At 49.5% G+C, this 20,034-nt stretch overlaps 1 protein-coding gene across 1 annotated transcript; it reads right to left on the reverse strand.

The window, feature by feature from the left end:
* Nucleotides 1-8,947: 8,947 nt before the first annotated feature.
* On the reverse strand, nucleotides 8,948-10,730 carry LOC100826417. The gene is made up of 2 exons (XM_003581339.3): nucleotides 10,580-10,730; nucleotides 8,948-10,493 (listed from the first exon to the last, which is right to left on the reverse strand). The coding sequence occupies exon 2, from the start codon at nucleotides 10,371-10,373 to the stop codon at nucleotides 9,297-9,299; it is 1,077 nt and encodes a 358-aa protein (XP_003581387.1). The 5' UTR covers nucleotides 10,374-10,493; nucleotides 10,580-10,730; the 3' UTR covers nucleotides 8,948-9,296.
* Between the last annotated feature and the right edge of the window lie 9,304 nt (nucleotides 10,731-20,034).

The raw sequence follows: 20,034 nt of genomic DNA on the forward strand, positions 1-20,034 counted from the left end.
ATTAGATAGGTATTCGGTTATGATCACAGGTGGCTGGCTGGACTTCGTCTAACACCCTCCCTCAATCATAACTTGATCAAGTTGAGATTGCGCTTAAAATCTTCAAGGGGTCGAACCGGGAGAGCCTTTTTGTTAAACCATCTGCCAGCTGATCTTTGGAAGATACAAACCGAATTTCTAATTGTTTACGTGCAACTCGTTCTCGCACAAAATGGAAGTCTATCTCTATATGCTTAGCTCTAGCATGAAAGACTGGATTTGCCGAGAGATATGTGGTTCCTAGATTGTCACACCATAGTGATGACATCTTTTCTCTTGGTATATCAAGTTCATTCATAAGAGATTCAAGCCAGATAATTTCTGCTGTTGCATTAGCTAATGCTTTATACTCAGCTTCTGTGCTTGACCTCGAAACCGTAGCTTGCTTCCTTGCACTCCATGAAACCAAATTTGGTCCAACAAAGATTGCAAAACCTCCTGTGGACCTCGGATCATCCAAACACCCTGCCCAATCTGCATCGGTGAAGGCATTGATCGACAAAGATTGTGACTTCTAAATTTGCAGTCCAACGTTTATACTTCCTTGTACATATCGCAAGACACGTTTGGCTGCTGTCCAGTGAGCTGTTGTTTGGGCGTGAAAGTACTGGCAAATCTTGTTCACCGAGAAATCTAGATCTGGCCGTGTCAACGTAAGATACTGCAAGGCTCCGACGATGCTTCTGTATCGTGTGCTATCTTCTGGACTTAGTAACTCTCCTTCATGAGCTGATAGCTTTTCTGATGAAGACAACGGAGTTGACAATGGCTTGCAATTCTGCATGTTAACACGAGTCAGCAAATCTGTAGCACATTTCTCTTGAGATAGAAGTATCCCTTCTTTATTCTTCTTCACTTCAATCCCCAAGAAGAAGTTCATGTCTCCAAGATCCTTTAGCGCAAAGTCTGCTCCTAAATCACGTAGGAGTGCTGTAACTGCCTTGTTCAAGAGCTTGTTACTATGATATCATCAACATATATAAGAACAAATATATGTATACCCTCCCTTCTGAAGATGAATAAAGACGTATCAGATTTGGAGGGAATAAATCCCAGCTTTTGTAACTTTGTACTTAGCCTGGAATACCACGCCCTTGGAGCTTGTTTCAGACTATAAAGAGCTTTGTCAAGCTTACATATGTGACTAGGTGCATTAGGGTTTTCATAGCCTGGTGGTTGCGGCATGTAAACCTCCTCTTCTAGAATGCCAGGCAAAAACACATTCTTGACATCCAACTGCCTTAAGCACCATCCTTTTGTCATAGCTATGGACAGTACAAGTCTAATCATAGCAATCTTCACTACAGGACTAAAGGGATCTTCATAATCAATTCCATACCTTTGCTTGAAGCCTTTTGCAACTAGTCTTGCCTTGTATCTGTCTAACATGCCATCTGCTTTTCTCTTGATCTTATAGACCCATTTGCAATCAATTAGATTCTTGCCTTGAGCATATGGAACTAAGTGCCAGGTTTGATTTTTCATGAGATCTTCATATTTCTCATTCATGGCAGCCTTCCACTTCTTGTCCTCAAGTGCTTCCTGTAGATTCTTAGGTTCACCTGTAGTACAGAGGAGGCCATGGCCATAGGGAATAGTACCATCATTCCACTTTTTCGGTTGGAATATACCTGACTGCGACCTTGTATGAGCTCGACCTGGTGCAGGTGCGGCTTGAACAGCTGGTTGAACTACTGGAGCCGCTGGAGCATGAGCCTCAGAAGATTCCGACGAAGCTGTCACCTCCCCCGATTCGCCTGCGGTGCTTGCCACGCAAGGTTTGCCTGAAGCTGTTTGATTTGGGGAGGCCGGCGCGTGACTCGATCAAGATCCGGACGTGTCTTTGTTTCCAGCAGGGAAAGCTGCCGAGAAATCCTCCTCGGGATCGGATGCAGAATCAGCATGGGATCCAGCGCTGTGATTGTCGTTTTGCGCCTGATTTGGCGCCAAATTTGGTATCGGTGGATTCCGATTTCTTTGCAGAATTGGCACCCGATTTTCTTCTGCATCCTTTAGTTCCTGTACCTGAGTATCATCACAAGTAGTTGGACAAGTATTAGGCAATTGATTAGTACAATGTTCACCCCCGTGGTCAATTGGTTTGGAATCAGGAAGCAAAATAATTTTTCGGCTAAGACGTTTGCGTGCGTTTGTGTGAAGATGTGCAAACGGAAACAAGGTTTCATCAAACACCACATCGTGAGAGATATAGACACGCCCTGTGGAAACATCTAGGCACTTAAAACCTTTGTGACGGGCACTATAGCCAAGAAAGGTACACTGTTTGGATCTAAAGGATAACTTTCTGTTATTATATGGCCTAAGATTGGGCCAACAAACGCAGCCAAAGATACGTAGAGACTCGTAGTCTGGCTTATCACGGAAGAGTTTCTCCATTGGAGTTTGGAGGTCAATGACCTTACTAGGAAGAATGTTAATGAGTTTGGTTGCCGTCAAGAATGCCTCATCCCAAAATTTGAGGGGCATGGAGGCTGCAGCAAGAAGGGAGAGGCCAACATCGACTATGTGTCGATGTTTTCGTTCGGCTAACTGATTCTGTTGATGGGCATGCAGACATGGGACATGATGTGCGATGCCGATTTTCTGAAAGAAAGAATTCAATCCTTCATATTCTCCTCCCCAATCAGATTGGACAGTAATAATTTTATGCCCAATTTTCCTTTCAACTAGGTTCTGGAAATTCATAAAAACTTGGAAGACATCTGACTTCTTTTTGATAAGATATATCCATGTAAATTTACTATAGTCATCAATGAAGCTTACATAGTATGTGAATCTACCAACAGAACTAGGAGCTGGTCCCCACACATCGGAGAACACTAGATCTAGAGGAGCAGTAGACCTACTAAGCGACTTGGGATATGGTAGTTGATGAATCTTTGCTATTTGACATGGATCACACACTGACACACTAGACTCGTTAGAGCAAGAAAGCTCATTATTTTTATGACATGTTGAACTATGGAACAAGACGGATGACCCAAACGACTATGCCATCTTGAATTAGACGGCTTCACCACACTAAAGACTTGTTTCCGCAACCTTGAACCTTGAGGAGTAAGAGGATAAAGACCCCGTCTACATCTGCCTCAAAGAAGAGTTCTCTTCGTTGCCCGGTCCTTAATAAGAAAAAAACAAGGATGATATTGGATGCTAGTTTCAGCCGTTGACGCTTGGGTAGATTCAATCTCCCTGAGTGATCTCTACGCCCAGCTCTCCAACTTCGACACCCGCCAGGAGCTACTCCATGGTGGACAAGGTGGCGGCTTCCAATCTTCAGCCAACACCGCAGCACAGGGACGAGGCAACTTCAACCAGCATGGTGGACGTGGGCGCAGTCGCGGTAGTAACCGTGGCGGCCGCACCAACCAGAACCAAGGAGGACGTAGAGGTGGCCAGAACGCTAGGAGCAATGAGCCACGTCCTACCTACCAGATCTGTTCCAAGGTCGGCCATGTTGCACTGCAGTGCTAGTACAACTATGATGAAGATTATCAGCAGGAGCAGAAGATAGCGAACACCGCCTACGGCTCCACCAGCAACTCCAACTACGGCATCGACACGAACTGGTACACCGATTCGGGTGCCATAGATCACATCACTAGAGAGCTAGACAACCTCACGGTGTGTGAAAAATATCATGGCCATGACCAAGTTCATGGCGCCAATGGTAAAGGTACAGAGATTAAGCATGTTGGTAGTGCAACTGTTCACACCCCTAATCGCAAACTCCACCTCAAAAATATTCTTCATGTTCCTAGCGCCACTAAAGATCTTCTATCTGTTCATCGCCGTGCTCTTGACAATGATGCTTACATCCAATATCATCCTTATTTTTTTCTTATTAAGGACCGGGCAACGAAGAGAACTCTTCTTCGAGGCAGATGTAGACGGGTCTTTATCCTCTTACTCCTCAAGGTTCAAGGTTGCGGAAACAAGTCTTTAGTGTGGTGAAGCCGTCTACTTCAAGATGGCATAGTCGTTTGGGTCATCCGTCTTGTTCCATACTTCAACATGTCATCAAAAATAATGAGCTTTCTTGCTCTAACGAGTCTAGTGTGTCAGTGTGTGATCCATGTCAAATAGCCAAGATTCATCAACTACCATATCCCAAGTCGCTTAGTAGGTCTACTGCTCCTCTAGATCTAGCTAGCAGGTTGTAAGTTTCATCAAGCACCGCCAGCATGTAGGAGACAATCTCGTCTTCATGTAGGGGCTTCCCTGCAGCAGCTAGCTCGTCACCGAGGCTCTTCATCTGGGAGAATTAGACGGCGGCCGCCATGTTGCCCTTCTGAGCATTGGCCAGCTGGATCCGCAAGTTATTAACCCGAGAGCGAGATTGGGAGGAGAACATCTCCTGTGCAGCCCACACCTCATGGGTGGTCTCAAGATTGATGACTTGGGCCAGCACCTCCTTCGTGAGCGAGTTCAGCAGGTAAGATGGAACTTGCTGATCTTGGGCTACCCATGCAGCGTATGCAGGGTTGTCGAAGATCACCTTCGACTTGTCGGGCTTCTCGACCATGAGTGTTTGACTCGGGGTTTCAGTGGATCCATCTAGGTATCCGAAGAGATGAGCGCCACGAACTGCAGGTAGAACCTGCGCCTTCCACAAGAGATTGTTATCTCTCGTGAGCTTCTCCGAGACGGGAGTGTTGAGCACTTTGACAGCCGGAGTCGAGGAGGAGGATGATGTTGACATGGCCTTGGTGCTTGAGATTGGAAATTGTAGGTTGATAGGTAGGAAGAGTTGGCTCTAATACCATGTAAATTTGGTTAAGCGTTTCTACCCTCCTTAGAGGGCCGCGGGGTTATATTTATATGAGGTCGTAAAGCTTACTCAGAGCTTACAAGATCCGATCTTAGTCGGTATCAACTTGACGTACAAGTCAACAACTAATCTATCCCTATCTCAAGTTTGAACATAGATAGAATTACAACAAGACAGAGATAGAATTAGATAGGTATTCGGTTATGATCACAGGTGGCTGGCTGGACTTCGTCTAACACAACCATCTGTCGACGCTGTCGCCGCCTCTGGACCTCTCATCGCCGTGGTTATGACAAATTTAGACCCTACATTAACTTTTATAAATCTGGACCTTGAAATTTTTATTGGTTTAATAAATATATTAGATTAGTGGTAGTGCTTGCATATGGCATGCATATGTAGCTCACGCTTTCTCACACACGCGCGATAGAGTAGAATAAGTACTACCTCCGTTCTGGTATAAGAGGCCCCAACGCATCCCTAGGTTGAAGATTTAACTAATGTCACATGATTTTTATATCACAAAAATTATACCATTAGAAAATAGAGTATCTGAAGTTTCTAATTGACTCATGTTAAATTAGTTAGATCTTCGACCTAGGGATGCATGGGCCCCCATATACCGGTGACCCGGCGTGTCACTGGTGAGCAGAGCACTGTGTACAACCCAAAATTCGGCCTGGCCCAAATTTCCAAATCCGGCCTGGACCAGGAGCGCCCGATGCCCCGATCCTCCTTCCTCCCCAACACCTCGCGCCGCCCACACGCCCCCCACTTCTCTTCTTCTCGCAACCTCTCACTCTGCGCCTCAGCCGCCGCCACCTCCTCGTGATGGCCGGTGTCCTCTCCCTCCTCTCAGCTGCCACCGCCTCCTCGCGCGGCCTCCATGGAGACGGAGCAGGCCAGCCACGGCCCCCTCTCCCTCTACGCCGGCGTGCGGTGCTGACATAGCAGCGTGGCGCCCTCTCCCTCCCTCCGGCGGTGCCGCGGTCGGAGAGAGGCGGGAACTGCCGCGGCGGCAGAATTGAAGGAGGCCGGTGGAGCCTTCATCAGCCGCCGGAGTCGGGGGAGGGGGCAGGCAAGGGCGGCCGCTCGGCTTCGGTACGGGGACGCGCGGGAAGGTTTCGGGGTGCGAGCGAGCGAGCCCCATGGCAGCGGGCGCGGCCCAAATCAACGCGCGGAGCGGCCGGCGGCGGCGAGGTCCGGCCGCCGGAATTGCGTCGGCGCTGATGGGTCGGGAGGCCGGGCGGGGCTGAAACTTCCGATTTCTGGGCAGCTGGTTCCCACGTAGATATGGGCAGCTGCCTGTATTTTGCCCCTGGATACCCAAATGGCAAAATATAGGTAGCTACCCAAAAAAATATGGGAATCCAAATACTCATATTTTTTTGTATGCTGCTGGAGCAGCTTTTTGGGGCAAAATACTCATATTAACGGTTTTTAGTTATTTTGAATAAATATGAGTATGTTGTTGGAGATGCTCTTAACAGTCTAACCTGTCAATCTGCATTAAAAAAAAAATACTTCAGCCTCTTAGCTTACCAAATGCATTCTTTTTGGAAATTGATCTCGAAAATGAAATCAACAACCTGAAAGGAATTGCCGCAGTTGAACGGTTTTCTCAAGTTCACCAATTGCATCTTTTAGTTTATCACCAGAAGCAGAATCTACAGCATACCAAAGGCAGTATAAGGATAAGACAGCCATTACTGGTTCGGATGAACGAAGAGCCACTCTTAAAACATTTTTCATTTTTTCTGCCTCTTCATACTAGGTATTAGTTGTTGACTGGACTCAATTGAGGTGTCAACAACACACTTTTAGGCGTAACCGCACCGAGATTTTTTTGAATCCTTCAATCGGATCCACAGTCGCAGCGCCTCGACGATCAACTAAGGAGGCGCTTGACCGGCCCGCCGAGGAGCGGGCGCGGAGGATCTTGACGACGCAAGCCGGACGGAGGCTGGACGAAGGAGCGGCACTATTGCCTTCCCCACGCGGATCCTCGTCATTGGGATCTGGCCGTCAACGGGACCCGGGCGTTCCGCAACTGGCAGCGTGTCGTCCTACGCCTCCACCTAGTCGTCGAACGCCACCCGGCCTCTCCTGATCTTCTGCAGCACTGCCGTCGCGCCTCCGTCTTCAGACTGCAGCGCCGCCGCCGAGCTTCACCTACCTCGCTCGCGGCTCGCCCCGCCTCTGCCAGAACACACCGTCGATCTCCTCCACAGACTATAGCCAGCCGTCCAGATAGATGAAGAGGGAAGGGGGCAGGGGCTCGGCGTCCTTGGTCCAGATCGGGAGCACCGGAGGAGCGAAGAGGGAAGGGTGCGCTGGGCCGCCAGATGCCCAGATTGAGTCTCCTCGGGACTCGGGAGGAGGAGACGGGGCAGGTGATGAGGAGACGGGAGTGGTCGCGCGAGCCAGATCGATAGTAGAGAGACCGGAAAAGGACTGGAGAGAGGGCGGCGCGGTGGGGGAGAGCAGTGGCGGCGGCGGCATGGAGAACGAGCGAGGATGGCGATGAAGGGAGGAGTGGGACTTCGTGGAGGAGGCGGATCGAGCGGTGCGAGGAAGAAGAGTTCGGGGAGGATGAATCGAGGGGATAGGTGTGAGAGGGAGAGGGGACAGGGGTCGGGCCGCGTGCCCGCGTGAGAGGGTCGTGCGGAAAGTATCGAGGACCTACGTGTGGTTAGAATCAATCGGATAAAAAACGTTTCGGAATTAAAAGTGGTGACAGCGGTGGCAAATTCGTAAGTTTGGTGAAGTGACGTACGGCTGCGACCGTACCATCACCACCAACTCCAATTTAATATATTGGTATAGATACTTCTTCCGTCCCATATTAAGTGACTTTCTATTATATTAATCTAGACGCTTTTTAGGCAATAGATACGTCCGTATTTGGACAAATTTGAGTCAATTAATGTGGGACCAGGAAGTATTAGATAGTTGCGTGATAACGTGCACAGTGATAAAAGAAAGAAATCGACATGAACAGATATTTCCTGTGCCAATCTCCGAAACAAGATCGAGGTCTATCTCCAACTATCCAACAAGCAATCTTTTTTTTAACGCAAGTCCAATAAGCAATCTTGGTACACTTGGACCTGCAGTCTAAGAGGAGCGGGAGACATGGTAGTTTCGGTCCAACATGTTCCAGTGCCAAACCCTTTGGGGTTGCCCAACTTGGGCCAAATTGTACAGTGATCAGAGGGACGAAACTTCAGTTCAGAAAATGAGAATACGGCCTTTATACTACCGGCCCGCACTTGGACCGTCCAAGATGTCGTGCGTCGAGGCGCATGGGCCGAAGACATGCTACTAACCAGTCCATCTTATCGCCCTGAACGCTCTTGACTGCCAAATAGTCACCCTTCCTAAACCCTTCGCTCTAGACCTACGAACTAGATTTACCCAGTCCTTCTAAGCAACAGTACCGATACAAATATAAAAGAAGGGAAAACAACTATCCCTCCGTTCCTAAATACTTATCAATTTACATTAAAATCGTGACAAATATTTAGAAAAGAAGAAAGTACTGAGCTAGAACAATGATTAACCAGTAGAACACTTTGGAAGAAATGTCTCCAGACAACATTCTCTGCGCATTTCAATTAGGCTCTCAACTGAGCACCTACATGTAGGATCTCTCCGCAAAGCCTCCTCAAAGCAACAAGAAATAGTTGATACTTGGTTTTTGGTCAAAATACTTAACAGTCAACCTATCAATCTGCGTTAAAAAAATGAACTTCAGCCTCTTAGCTTACCAGATGCATTCTTTTTGGAAATCGATCTCGAAAATGAAATCAACAACCTGAAAGGAATTGCCGCAGTTGAACTGCTGAAGGTTTTCTCAAGTTCACCAACTGCATCTTTCAGTTTATCACCAGCAGCAGAATCTACAGCATACCAAAGGCAGTATAAGGATAAGGAGGCCATTACTGGTGGGGATGAATGAAGAGCCACTCTTAAAACATTTTTCATTTTTTCTGCCTCTTCATAGCAGGTATTAGTTGTTGACTGGACTCAATTGAGGTGTCAGCGACACACTTTTAGGCGTAACCGCACCGAGATTTTTTTGAATCCTTCAATTTAAATAAGAGTAACATATACTTTAAACTGATAACACAACATCAATAGAGAGACTGAGACCAAATCTTTGAGTAATACATCTGCATGACATGGCAGTCCCTTGGACACAAAACTCAAAAAGAGCAGAAAACACCAAGAACTGGATCCTCCGAGAGGCTGGAGCCAATTTTATTATCCAATTGATCCAGCTAAACAACAACCCGGCCAGATCTGGAGCTGCAAGCAAACAGATACCCTGATTCAAAATCAGGATCAAACTAGCATAATCTATCTAAAGGGCCACAATGCCCTGATCCATAATCAGGATCGAACTAGCATAATCATTATGTCCTTATTCAAAACCAGGCCTTCCCTCTGTAATAAAGTGCAATCAGAGCACCCAAAAGACCATGTCGGACGGAAGCAGGTACACCTCAGACCTGTGCTTCAACATGCGGAGCCCTCCCTCCTGATCCTTCTCCTCGTCGACACATCGTTCCACCTCCAAGCCAGTGAACACCGCAAACTGGCGGGGCGGCCTGTCACTGTCGAAGAACCTGGCGAGGCAGAACTTGGCCGAGCCCAGGTGCATGAGGTAAGAGGCCACATGTGACCAGTCCCACTCCTTGGGCGGAACGGCATGCTCCCAGCTGGCACAACTGACCGGCGGCTTCTGATTCTGCGCCATCTCGAGGTCCACGGCACATAGTAGGTCAGTGTCAATATCGTGGATGCTCGGGTGGTGGTGGCAGGACGAGGAGAGACCAAACCAGAGCTTGTGCTCTGGGACGTACTCACCGCGGCCAAGAATGGGCAGGGACCAGTCGCCGACCTTGCTCCACAGCCTGGTCCGGGTGTCGAACGAATAGGTGCCCATTTCATGCTTCGTTATCCAGATGCTGGATCCGCCTCCAGCTACCACGTAGGAGAGGATGGAGCCGTGGCTAGGACTGAAGTCTTTGAAGCGGCAGGGAGTCGGAGGGAGAGCACAGCAGTCATAGCCCTGCTGCTGCTGGTCGAAGAGGATTCCTTCAAAGTCGTGGTCGTGGAAGACGGGGTTTGCGGTCGGCGGCCAGCTGGGGATCTGGTTCATGGCGTAGAGGTCGGTGCCGCCGACGGTGAGGGACAAGGACATGGACTTGGGGGAGGCGAGGGGCGGCATGGCGCGGGTGTTGTTCCCGATGGGGTCGTAGAGGATGGAGTTGCCCTCCTGGTCCACGGCGAGTAACTTGTTGTGCTCCCCGCCGAGTAACATGAAGTCCATCTCGGCCACGGCACTACCACAGCCAAGGTAGGGAGGGGAGAAGCTTATAGCTTGGGGAGGCAGGTCGGACGGCTCAGTTGGAAACGAAAAGGGCCCCGGCGGCATCGACGCCGGGCGGAAAAATCGCGACGTGTCGATGTTGCGCACCGAGAATTCGTTGAGGGTGTGCCTGTACTTGAGCACCAGATGCACGAACTTCCTCATCTCCGGCAGATCCAATCCACGCGACTCAGCTCTGATTATTTTCTGGCCGATTGAAAACCGGTTCCTCTGTATATTGTAAACTGCTTTTACAGTGTTCCTTCAACTTATCATTGTTTAGATCTACAAGAAGAGCATTTGATGAGTTCATTGACGTTCTCTTCCGAAATCAAATACACACAGATAGCAATTTGCGGTAGGAAGAGTACCTCGTGTCTTCGATCTTTTTGACGTCCTTGCGGCGGAAATTCCAACGGACCCAAAGATTATGTTCATGAGTGCGTGCTCAGCTGAGATACTGCTGCGGTGATGGAAGGGATGGGGAGGAGGGCGGCGGCTGTTTTTCTTCTGGTAGCGCGGCGGCTGTCTTTGTTTATTTATAGGACGAGACTAGTGAGTGGACGTTGGCTGGTTAAGTCCATCCAGCCAACGGCCCGTATATGGCAAGTTTTCAATGATTGGCCATAAAACTGGAAACTCCCGACTCGTGGTATCGCTCTCTCTATTTGATCACGGTGACCAGCTTGTCACAGAAATCATATCATGCATGCATGCATGCAGGTCCCACTTCCTTTCTCTTTCTCTCTCTCCACAAGTAAACCACCGCATGATTCCCTTCCACCGAGACAACACATGTGTAATGTGTAATTAAACTCAAACATTCAAAAAGCCATAACTTTCAATCTGTGCGTCGGAATTATGATCCGTTTTCACCATTGATTCTCTCGTGACGAGACTTTCAAAATTAGATCCAGGTTAAGTATGTTTTGATTAATATTTTCTGTAAAGCAACTTCTCTGTTAAACAATGCAAATTTTCTCGTATTTTTTGCAACTTAGCTGTAGTAATCGATAACTTTGTCTGCAGTGCTCACTAGAACAAAAGCTATCAAATTTCTTATAAGTTGGCAACTTTGTATTGCTGTTCAACTCTGGTTCTACTTCTAAACTTGAACAAACGCTGGCAACATTGTTTTTTGTTCTAACAACTTTGTTTGCGTTGCTACAGTTGAACAAAAGCTGGCAACTTTGGCTCCCATATAAGTGGCGTTTTTTGCTCGCTCTAGCAACTTTCAGTCCAGCGCGTACAAGTCTGATATGTTCGGTAGCAACTTCTGTTGGTGTGTCAACAATTTTGTCTTCTGTGCCGCCAACTTTTTCTTATATTCCGGCTACTTTCTCTTATGTTCTCGCAATTTTGGATCCTGTAGTGGCAACATTGACTCTCATACTTGCAACTTTGACTTTGTCTTTTGTCCTCGCAACTTTTCTTCTAAGCTGGCAGCTTTGTCTTATGTTCGCGCAACTTTTTTTCTAAGCTGGAAACTTCCACTCCCATGCTAGCATCTTTGGCTCCTATGAAAAAAACTATGACTCCAACGCTAGCAACTTTGATTCATATACTTGCAAAATTGACTCGCATAGTAGCAATTTTGACCTTTAACTAGCAACTTTGATCCCACTCGATATCAATTTTTCTCCAATGTAGCAACTTTTCCTGCATCACAAACAACTTTGGTGGGTGTACCCGAGTGGCAACATTCGCTAATGTGTTGGCAACTTTGTCATTTGTGCTATGCCAACAAGTTTTGCTCACATACTACCAATTTTGGCTTCTACACGAGCAACTTTTTTTTTACTATCATACTAGCAACTTTGTCTTCCATGCTGACAATTTTGACTCACATAGTAGCAACTTTGGTTGTTATACTGGCAATTTTCACTCACATATTAGCAACTATTGCCGATATACCGACGACTTTGACAATCATGCTAGCAGCAACTTTGTCTTCTGTATGGACAACTTTGACTCACATACTAGCAATGCTGGCTATTATCTTCACAACTTTCACTCACATACTAGCAACTTTAGTTATAATATTAGCAATTTTGATTCACATAATTGGTTTCTTCATCGATAACTTTGCCTATCATACGAATAACTTTGACTGCTATACCGACAACTTTTACCTAGATACTAGCAATTTTGGCTGCTATACCGATACTCTTTTGACATAATAACAACTTTAGCTGCTATACCAGTAACTTTGACTCACATATTAGCTGCTTTGTTTTCTACATCGACAACTTTCAGTCTCATACTAGCAATTTTTGTTGATATACCGGCAACTTTGGATCAACATGAAGCAACTATTGGCATATTTAAGCAACTAATTAAGGTTTTTAGCAACTTTGCATTCAATCACGATCCAACTATCTCTGTGCAGGGTGCGACAACTTTGGATGTACATTAAGCAAGTATTTGGTGTTTCTTAGTAACTAATTACATATTTTAGCAACTTTGTATTCAAGCATGATCCTATCTTTATGCAGGGTTTGACAACTTTGAATCAACAGTAAGCAACTATTTGGCGTATCTTAGCAACTAATTATGCATTTTAGCAACTTTGTATCCTAGTACGATTCTATCTCCGTGCAGCATGCCCAACTTCAGATCAACAGTAAGCAATTATTTTTCATATATTAGCAACTAATTACGCATTTTAGCAACCTAAATTCAAGCACGCTCGTACATATGTGCAGTGTGCGGCAAACTTTGGGTCGTTGCCAAAAATTGTGCTATGCCAACAATTGTGGCATGATTCCGTCTCCACAATCGTTGGCATAGCACAATACTGCAGACCAAGTGAACATGCGAACGCATAGGCTTCAGATTTAGCCTCCATCTGACTACAACAAGAAGGCAATTTTGTCTAAGCCGAAAGGAGGATTTCACCATTGCAATTCTTGATAGCACATCCAGCAAATGTCTCACCTGCCGCCTCATCAAAAAATTTGTTCAGTGTTAATCTTAGCCTAGTCCACAGGAGGGGGGGCGGCAGCCCTGGTGGACAGTAGCAGGTTTAGCAAGCAGCAATGCAAGTACCTCATAGGCACGCACAAAATTCTTTCTAAAACAATGCAAGTGGGCAAAGTATGAATTGTCAGTTGACAATGCTCAACAAATAGTACTACAAACAAGACGAGGATTCAGTATTAACAGAACAACAACCTTCCCGGAAATATGCAGTACCTATTACGCAATGATGCAGTCGCCTCAAACCTAAAATGCAAGCACAACCAACCAAATCAAAGCCAAGGAGTCTATTTCCTCTCTGTAACACACCCCAATCCACAGGAGCAGCAGATGCACAACGTCGGCAATGCAAAATCTGAAAATCACACAGCTAGTTGCAGATTCGCTTTGCTTACTTCTTCTATGCCAATTTTATTCAGCTAAATTAATTCTAAAATCAATGAACCTCGAATACAGGAGGCCGATGCCGGCCTCATCGAGCCAAGCAGCTCGCCAGCTCCACCCGGACGGCAGCGCCTTGCGGACGGAGGAGGTCGTGGTGTGCAGTAGCAGCAGTGGCCCTCTCCTTGTTGGACCCGTTGAACTCCACCGCCGAATGGGCTCCGTCCCCACCACGCCGAAATCCCTCGCAGAGAGGCCGACGTGCTGGACCCTCACCACCCACATCGTGGTGGCGCCACCGAGGCTCTGCCGCTGCTTGGGCGTGGCAGCCCTGCCCCGCTGGAATCCCTCAATGTGCCGTGGCGGCGGCGCGCGGCCAGGCCAGTCCCCGCAACGCCGGATGCAGGGAGGAGGGGGAGCGGAGGGAGGAGAAGGGGAGGAAGGGAGCAGGAAGGAGGTGGGGGTCAACAGGGCGGGGCGGGAGGAAGAGCAACAGAGGGAGACGGGGTGTTGGGAAGAGGAGCAGCAGGAGGGAAACTGGAGGAAGGGGAATGGTCACGGGATGATCAGGACAGATCGCGTGCGTCGGTGTGTGTACGCCCAATTGCGTGTAGAAATCCACCTGGTCGAGGCATGGTCTGCGGTTCGATCACACTGGCTCGATCCGACGACGCGCGTGTGCGTGCGCTCGGACGCCACAAAAAGTGCAGCTGCACTTTCTAGCCATTGGGTTATTTATAGGGGAGCAGGACGAAAGATTAGGCTTGCATCGCCCCCGTTACTCTCTAGGCTGAATTGGGCCAGGCCCTGGCCTCTTGCTTGCGAGTACCTTTTTTTTTTATTCTAACCAGTTGCTTGCTCGTCTAAACCGAAAAATGCTTTACTGCTCCTCAAAGTTAGGGAGGACTTGGATCATCCGCAACATGTGCTCAATTTAGGACAGTAAAACTGAACCTTTTCCCAGCCCTCTCATTGCATCGGCCCGTTGACCGTCGGATCTTTAGCCATTTCAATCTTGCCCATCCATTTGATTTTCACTTTTCGATTGGGCTTCACCAATCTGGCCCGTTGTCCTATGGCCGCTGCTCCCGTAGAAAAATCAGCACCTGGTTAACTGGGCTAGAAACGTGGCCCATACTCGCAATAATGCCCATCTGAGTCTGGCCCTGCCTCCCCGCTCGTGAGGAAACCCTTTCTCAAGCGACCCTCTCCCTCCCGAGCGCGGCGGCGCCAACGGCACCGCAGCAAAACAATCCCCTCCTCCTTGTCACTGCCGTCCAGTTCTATGACGGTCGCACCGCCTTTGAAGCGGCTGGAAAACATGCACTGCCGTCCGGTACATCCTCGCGGAGAAGAGCAACTCGACCGGCACTTACCAGAGAAACCACGACTCTCCCAACAACGGCCACCGAGCAGTAGGGCAGGCACCAGCGCAGGCACAAGCACCGGGTGCTCAACTAGATCATTGGGTTCATGGTGGGATGCCCGGTTGGCGTCATCTCGGGGCTGGGCCGGTCAGTGCTGCGTGCAACGACGGAGCTCGCCTGTCAGACCCGACCACATGTGTCCTTGCGAACTGCTCCCACCAGTCCATCTCGTTCATGCGTGGGCCCGTATTGTCAGTCCGTCCAACCCGGTGGACCCACCTGTAAGAGTAAGGGCCGGGGACGCACGTGTCCATTTCATGCGGTTCCTCTTGGGTCCGCCAGTCGGTCCCACCTTTCAAGGTAAGCGCGCGGGACCACTTGTTAGGTGCTTACAAACTCGCTCTGCTTGTCACAACCGAACCACAAGTGGACTTGCTAGGGGTCCTACCGGTCAGGTATCAAAGCTCAAGCTACATGCCTGTCAGACCTATTTTGTTTTGAGCGAAACGTCTGCGGGTGCGGAGATGGGCCCAATTAGTTGGTCTAGCTAATGGCCGACGTGCAAAATAGGCATGTAAGACCCAGCTATGGGGCGGCAAATACAAGCCTGTTATAGGTAAACTTAATGGGCTGGAGGCGGTGAAGGCCTTGCAACTAGTTCCGCCAGAGTCCAGTGGGTCAGAGCAGAAATACCAGTGCTCTTACGCTCTACTTGCTTCATGGGCTTTTGCGTGCGAAGGGAAGCCCGGGGCCTTGCATGTGAGACCAAATTGGCGAATAATAACGCAGCCCATTACGAGGGGCAAAACGCTATTCATGGGCTGTAGCGTTGGATGGGCGGCCCACGGTCATGCATGTAGCTCTGCTACTGTACAGCTGTCTAGGTGAGTCTCGATAGAAAAAAATACCACACCAAACCAATAACAACGATTGCCGCTGTGATGCGTCGAACACGGTGTCGGAGCACGAAAGTCAGACACCAGGGATGGGAACCCCCTTTTTGGTTCGGTGGTGGGCTGTGGGGATCATTCCGGTGAATGCCGGCGTGGCAGAAGACACGAAGTGTGACTCAGACGATTTTACCCAGGTTTGGGCCACCCGGAGGTGTAAAACCCTACGTCCTGCTTTTGGTTTGTATTAGTTTGGCTTCAGATGGATTACAGGTTACGGGGTAAATTCTCGGGGTGTGCTACTTGTCCTACTAATTGTGTGAAGATTTCGAACCCCTTTACATGTGGCATTGATCCTCCTTTTATAGCCAAGGGGATACCACATGTGCCATTCTTTACAGCTTGACACACCAGCTACTTGCGTGTCGAGTGAACGAGGGAGGTGACTCGAACTGAGCCACGTTGTCCTTCATGGAAGTGTTTATCTACCGTTCTCAGGAAGTAAAACGTGCACTAGCCTCACCGCAGTAGCCTTGCTGAGTAAGACTAGACCCGCAGTTGTAGCCTTGTCGGGGCATTTAATGCCGTACCTTTACTGTGCTCCACTTTCCCCACATGTGCAGCCAGGCGGGAGCTTGCGGGGGCTGAGTAGCTTGCGGGGCAGCTTGCCTTGATCCTGCCGGGAGGAACTTCCCGGGCTAATCCTGCCCGGGTAGCTCGCCTTGCGGGATAACAGTCGTTGCGACCAACGTGTCTAGCAGCAGTGGGACCCCGTGGGCCACTGGTGCGACAATAGCCCCCGGACGTGGGCCGGCAACGCTTGTTCATGGGTTGCGCCATCCTCGATCGGTTACCGGGCTATGCAGTTACCGACGTGTGGGTCCCAAGATAACCCCGGTACCCAGCCACATGGGCCGCCAGTCTGGTTCCACCCCTGTAGGCAGAACGGTCGGGTGCGAGATTTCCGCCTTCGCTCCCCATGATCAGCAGGGAGTTAAGACCACGTCGCACCCCCCGTCTTGATTCATCCACAATTTTAGGGCACTTTACTGTAGGTCGTGGGTGTGGCCGTTGCAACCTGCCCGCCCATGCTAAAAACTTAGGGCCCGCGGCGCAAGGGTTCTTCCAACGTTTTGCAATTCCTTCCTCATCCACTTGTTTCCACGACACCCATGGCGCCCAAAGACCCCAAGCGTTCCAAGGGACCTGCGAGCGCCGCAGGCGGCAAGGAGAAGAAAAACCCCAAGAAGTTGTCGGAGAAGGAGAAGAAGAACAGGCTGCTTCGGACCCAGAGGGCCTTCTTCGACCCTGGCTTCAATGGGGAGGCTATCGACAAACTGCAGTACACTGTGGCCTCGGGCACAACGAGTACGGCGCTACACTCGTCTTCCTGTCAGCGGCGACCACACTAATCAGGACTTCCAAGTGTTCAGCCGCTTCATCTTGTCCGGATTCGTGCCACCATACTTGCTCTTCCTCCAAGTGATTATGGCGGCATAACGACTCCAAATTGCGCAGCTCTCCCCCCCCCCCCCCCCCACCTCGTTCTTCCTCCTTGTAGTCTTCCAGTACCTCTGCGAGGCCTTTGTCGGAGTGATGCCGTTAGTCGCGCTCTTCTGGCACTACTTCTACCCTCACATCGAAAAGGTGAAGGCGATATCTTGCGGGGTCTCGTTCCGCTTCCGGGATGGACTGAAGTCCGAGTTCATCATCACCAGCAAGAAGAAGGTGGAAAAGGAATGGCGGGCGGATTTGGTGCTGGCTCCGCTTCGCGGAGTCTAAAGCGTGCCTCGAAAGGCCTGTCAACTCACCCGAGAAATGCTTCGACTGGAATGAGCGTGACGTGAGGGACTCCGAGTTGTATTCGATCTGCGAGAAGATCAAGGCGTTGCGGTCGCTGGGACTCCCAAATGTGGATGTTGCTCGCAGCTACATCACGAGGCAGATTGCGCCCCTGCAACAGCGGTCCCACCCCTTGTGGATGTACTCGGGGAAGGACGACCGCACCCGGCTGCACCACGAGGGCCTCTTGCCAGATGAGGTCCGTCTCTGGGTGAAGGCTATCTCCGGCGAGGACTACCACGCAGCAGGGCCGCCGCCCGGAGTTGGAACCCTTCACCAAGGTATCGAGGGGCTGCACGATATCATCGGCACCTACCCACCCTGCAACTTGTGGGGGCTGATGACGGCCCTCACCCACAGCCCGCAACCACCGCCGAGAAACAGGTGGCAGAGGGGAGCGAGGAGGGGGGGGGGGTGGGGGGGACGAGTCTGACGGGTAAGCCAACGACCTGTCCCGCGAGGAAGAGGATGAGGGTGCGAGCAACCGTGACAATAGCAACAGTGGGGAGTACGACAACGGCGACGACGATAGGCCGCTGTCGGAACTTGCAGGGGCGTAGGGGGCAAGCCATCGAACAATCAGCTCGTCGGCCCCTGCCCCAGCACCAGGCGCGGCAACAGCGGAGTCCGCCGGCAGGGAGAGGGCTCGATGGGCAGCACCACTTCTGCCCCGTAGACAAGGGCGAAAGGAGTTTCACCCGTTGCCCGACTAGAGGTGGTCTCGATTGACCACAGCATAGGCTAGAGTTCTTCGACCAGTGCTTTCCGTGGCTTTTGAGCTTGTCAAAGGTTTTTGTCTTGAGTCCCCGCAGCACTTCTGCGTTGGCCCTCTCCGCCTGACCATTGCTCCTCCGGTGAGCAACGGAGACAAAGTGGATATTGGTGCCCATGTCTTCGCAGTATGCTTGGAACACCAAACCGGCACACAACTCACGGCAACTTGCCGACAATATCCAGCCCCCAAACCGCGAACGGCCACGAGGACGTGATGACTTGCAGGGCTTTGAGCAGGCTAGTTGCTCTTCTTCGTGTGGAACTGACATGCCTCGCATGTCTTGACTAGCTGCTCGACATCTGCTAATGCTGTAGGCCAGAAAAAACCGTGCCGGAATGCCTTGCTGGCCAGCGCCATGGAGGCCAATGGTGTGAACATGTGCCTCGATGTATATCTTCCAGCAATGCCCTCAACCTGTCCCTCAGGGGAGATACAGCAGCACGCCTGCAGGCATCCACGGTGCAAACCGTGCGTGCAGCCTAGTATTTGGGAATACCCAAGATGTAGCCGGATGGGAGGAGAAGAAGCGGCCGGCGGCCGGCGCCGGAGGACGGGAGGAGAAGGACCGGACTAGGAAACAACGGGGGCAACCCCCTCAGACGACGGCGACCCCGGGGGGCAGCTCTCCCGGACGAGCAGCGCTCCCAGGCGATGGCGACGTGTGGAGGAGATCTCGGACGACGGCGACGCGGGAAGAAATACTGAAGTGTGCTCCTCCTGTGGTGCCTTGTTCTGGTATTCGGAGAGAGTTCAGCCTCTGTTGTAGAGGCGACCATATGCATTTGCCGTGTGTAAGGAGTGGCCTCCCCCTTTGCGTGAGCTTGTTGTTTTAGTAGGCGGTCCTCGATCCAGAGAGTTCGTGTGGTTAATTCGTTCTTATAGTTCTCTGTTTGGCGTCTTATGTTTTTCGTGCTTGTGGAAAGGTGCATCAACTTATTGAAACTCTAGTGCCTCCGAGGGAAAGAAAATCCTTGCATTGCACAACTTCGTTTTTGACAATGTCTCTATGTGATTGCAGGAACCTTCTAAGAGACATACGATCCCATCATGCAACTGACAACAATTACGTTGCTAGGGAACATTCGCCTAAGAAATTTGTTTTCTCAGTCGACGGCCGGAAGAAACATAGATAAGTACGTGAACAACCGAGTTGAATCAGCAACAGGTCATTGGTCTGGCGGTTTGTGTGTGGTTGGGGTTCGATTCTCAACCTGGCCCTGTTTTTCCTTTTGCTTTTTGTTTCCCTTTTCTTTTTCTACTTTTGGTTGCTAATTTATAACTCGTTTCGTTTTTGTTTGTAATTTTTATTTCTCTTACTTTTTTCAACTTTATATATTTTATGTATCTGCACAAACGTAAAATAGCAGTATAAGAGTGAAATTTTAAATTGTACGTGAAATTTTAGGTACAATTCTAAACATTGCAATTCGTATGTCAACAATGTGAAAAAAATTCATCTAAAAACCATCTTCTTTTTTTGTTAAACTGTCCCTCCCATTTCACTTGCAATTTTAAGAATCACGCATAAACTTTCACATGTAATTTTTTAGAATCACGCATAAACTTTTAGCTGCAATTTTTAGAATCGCGCA

Source organism: Brachypodium distachyon, chromosome 5, assembly GCF_000005505.3.
Source record: "Brachypodium distachyon strain Bd21 chromosome 5, Brachypodium_distachyon_v3.0, whole genome shotgun sequence".
Classification (NCBI taxonomy): domain Eukaryota; kingdom Viridiplantae; phylum Streptophyta; class Magnoliopsida; order Poales; family Poaceae; genus Brachypodium; species Brachypodium distachyon.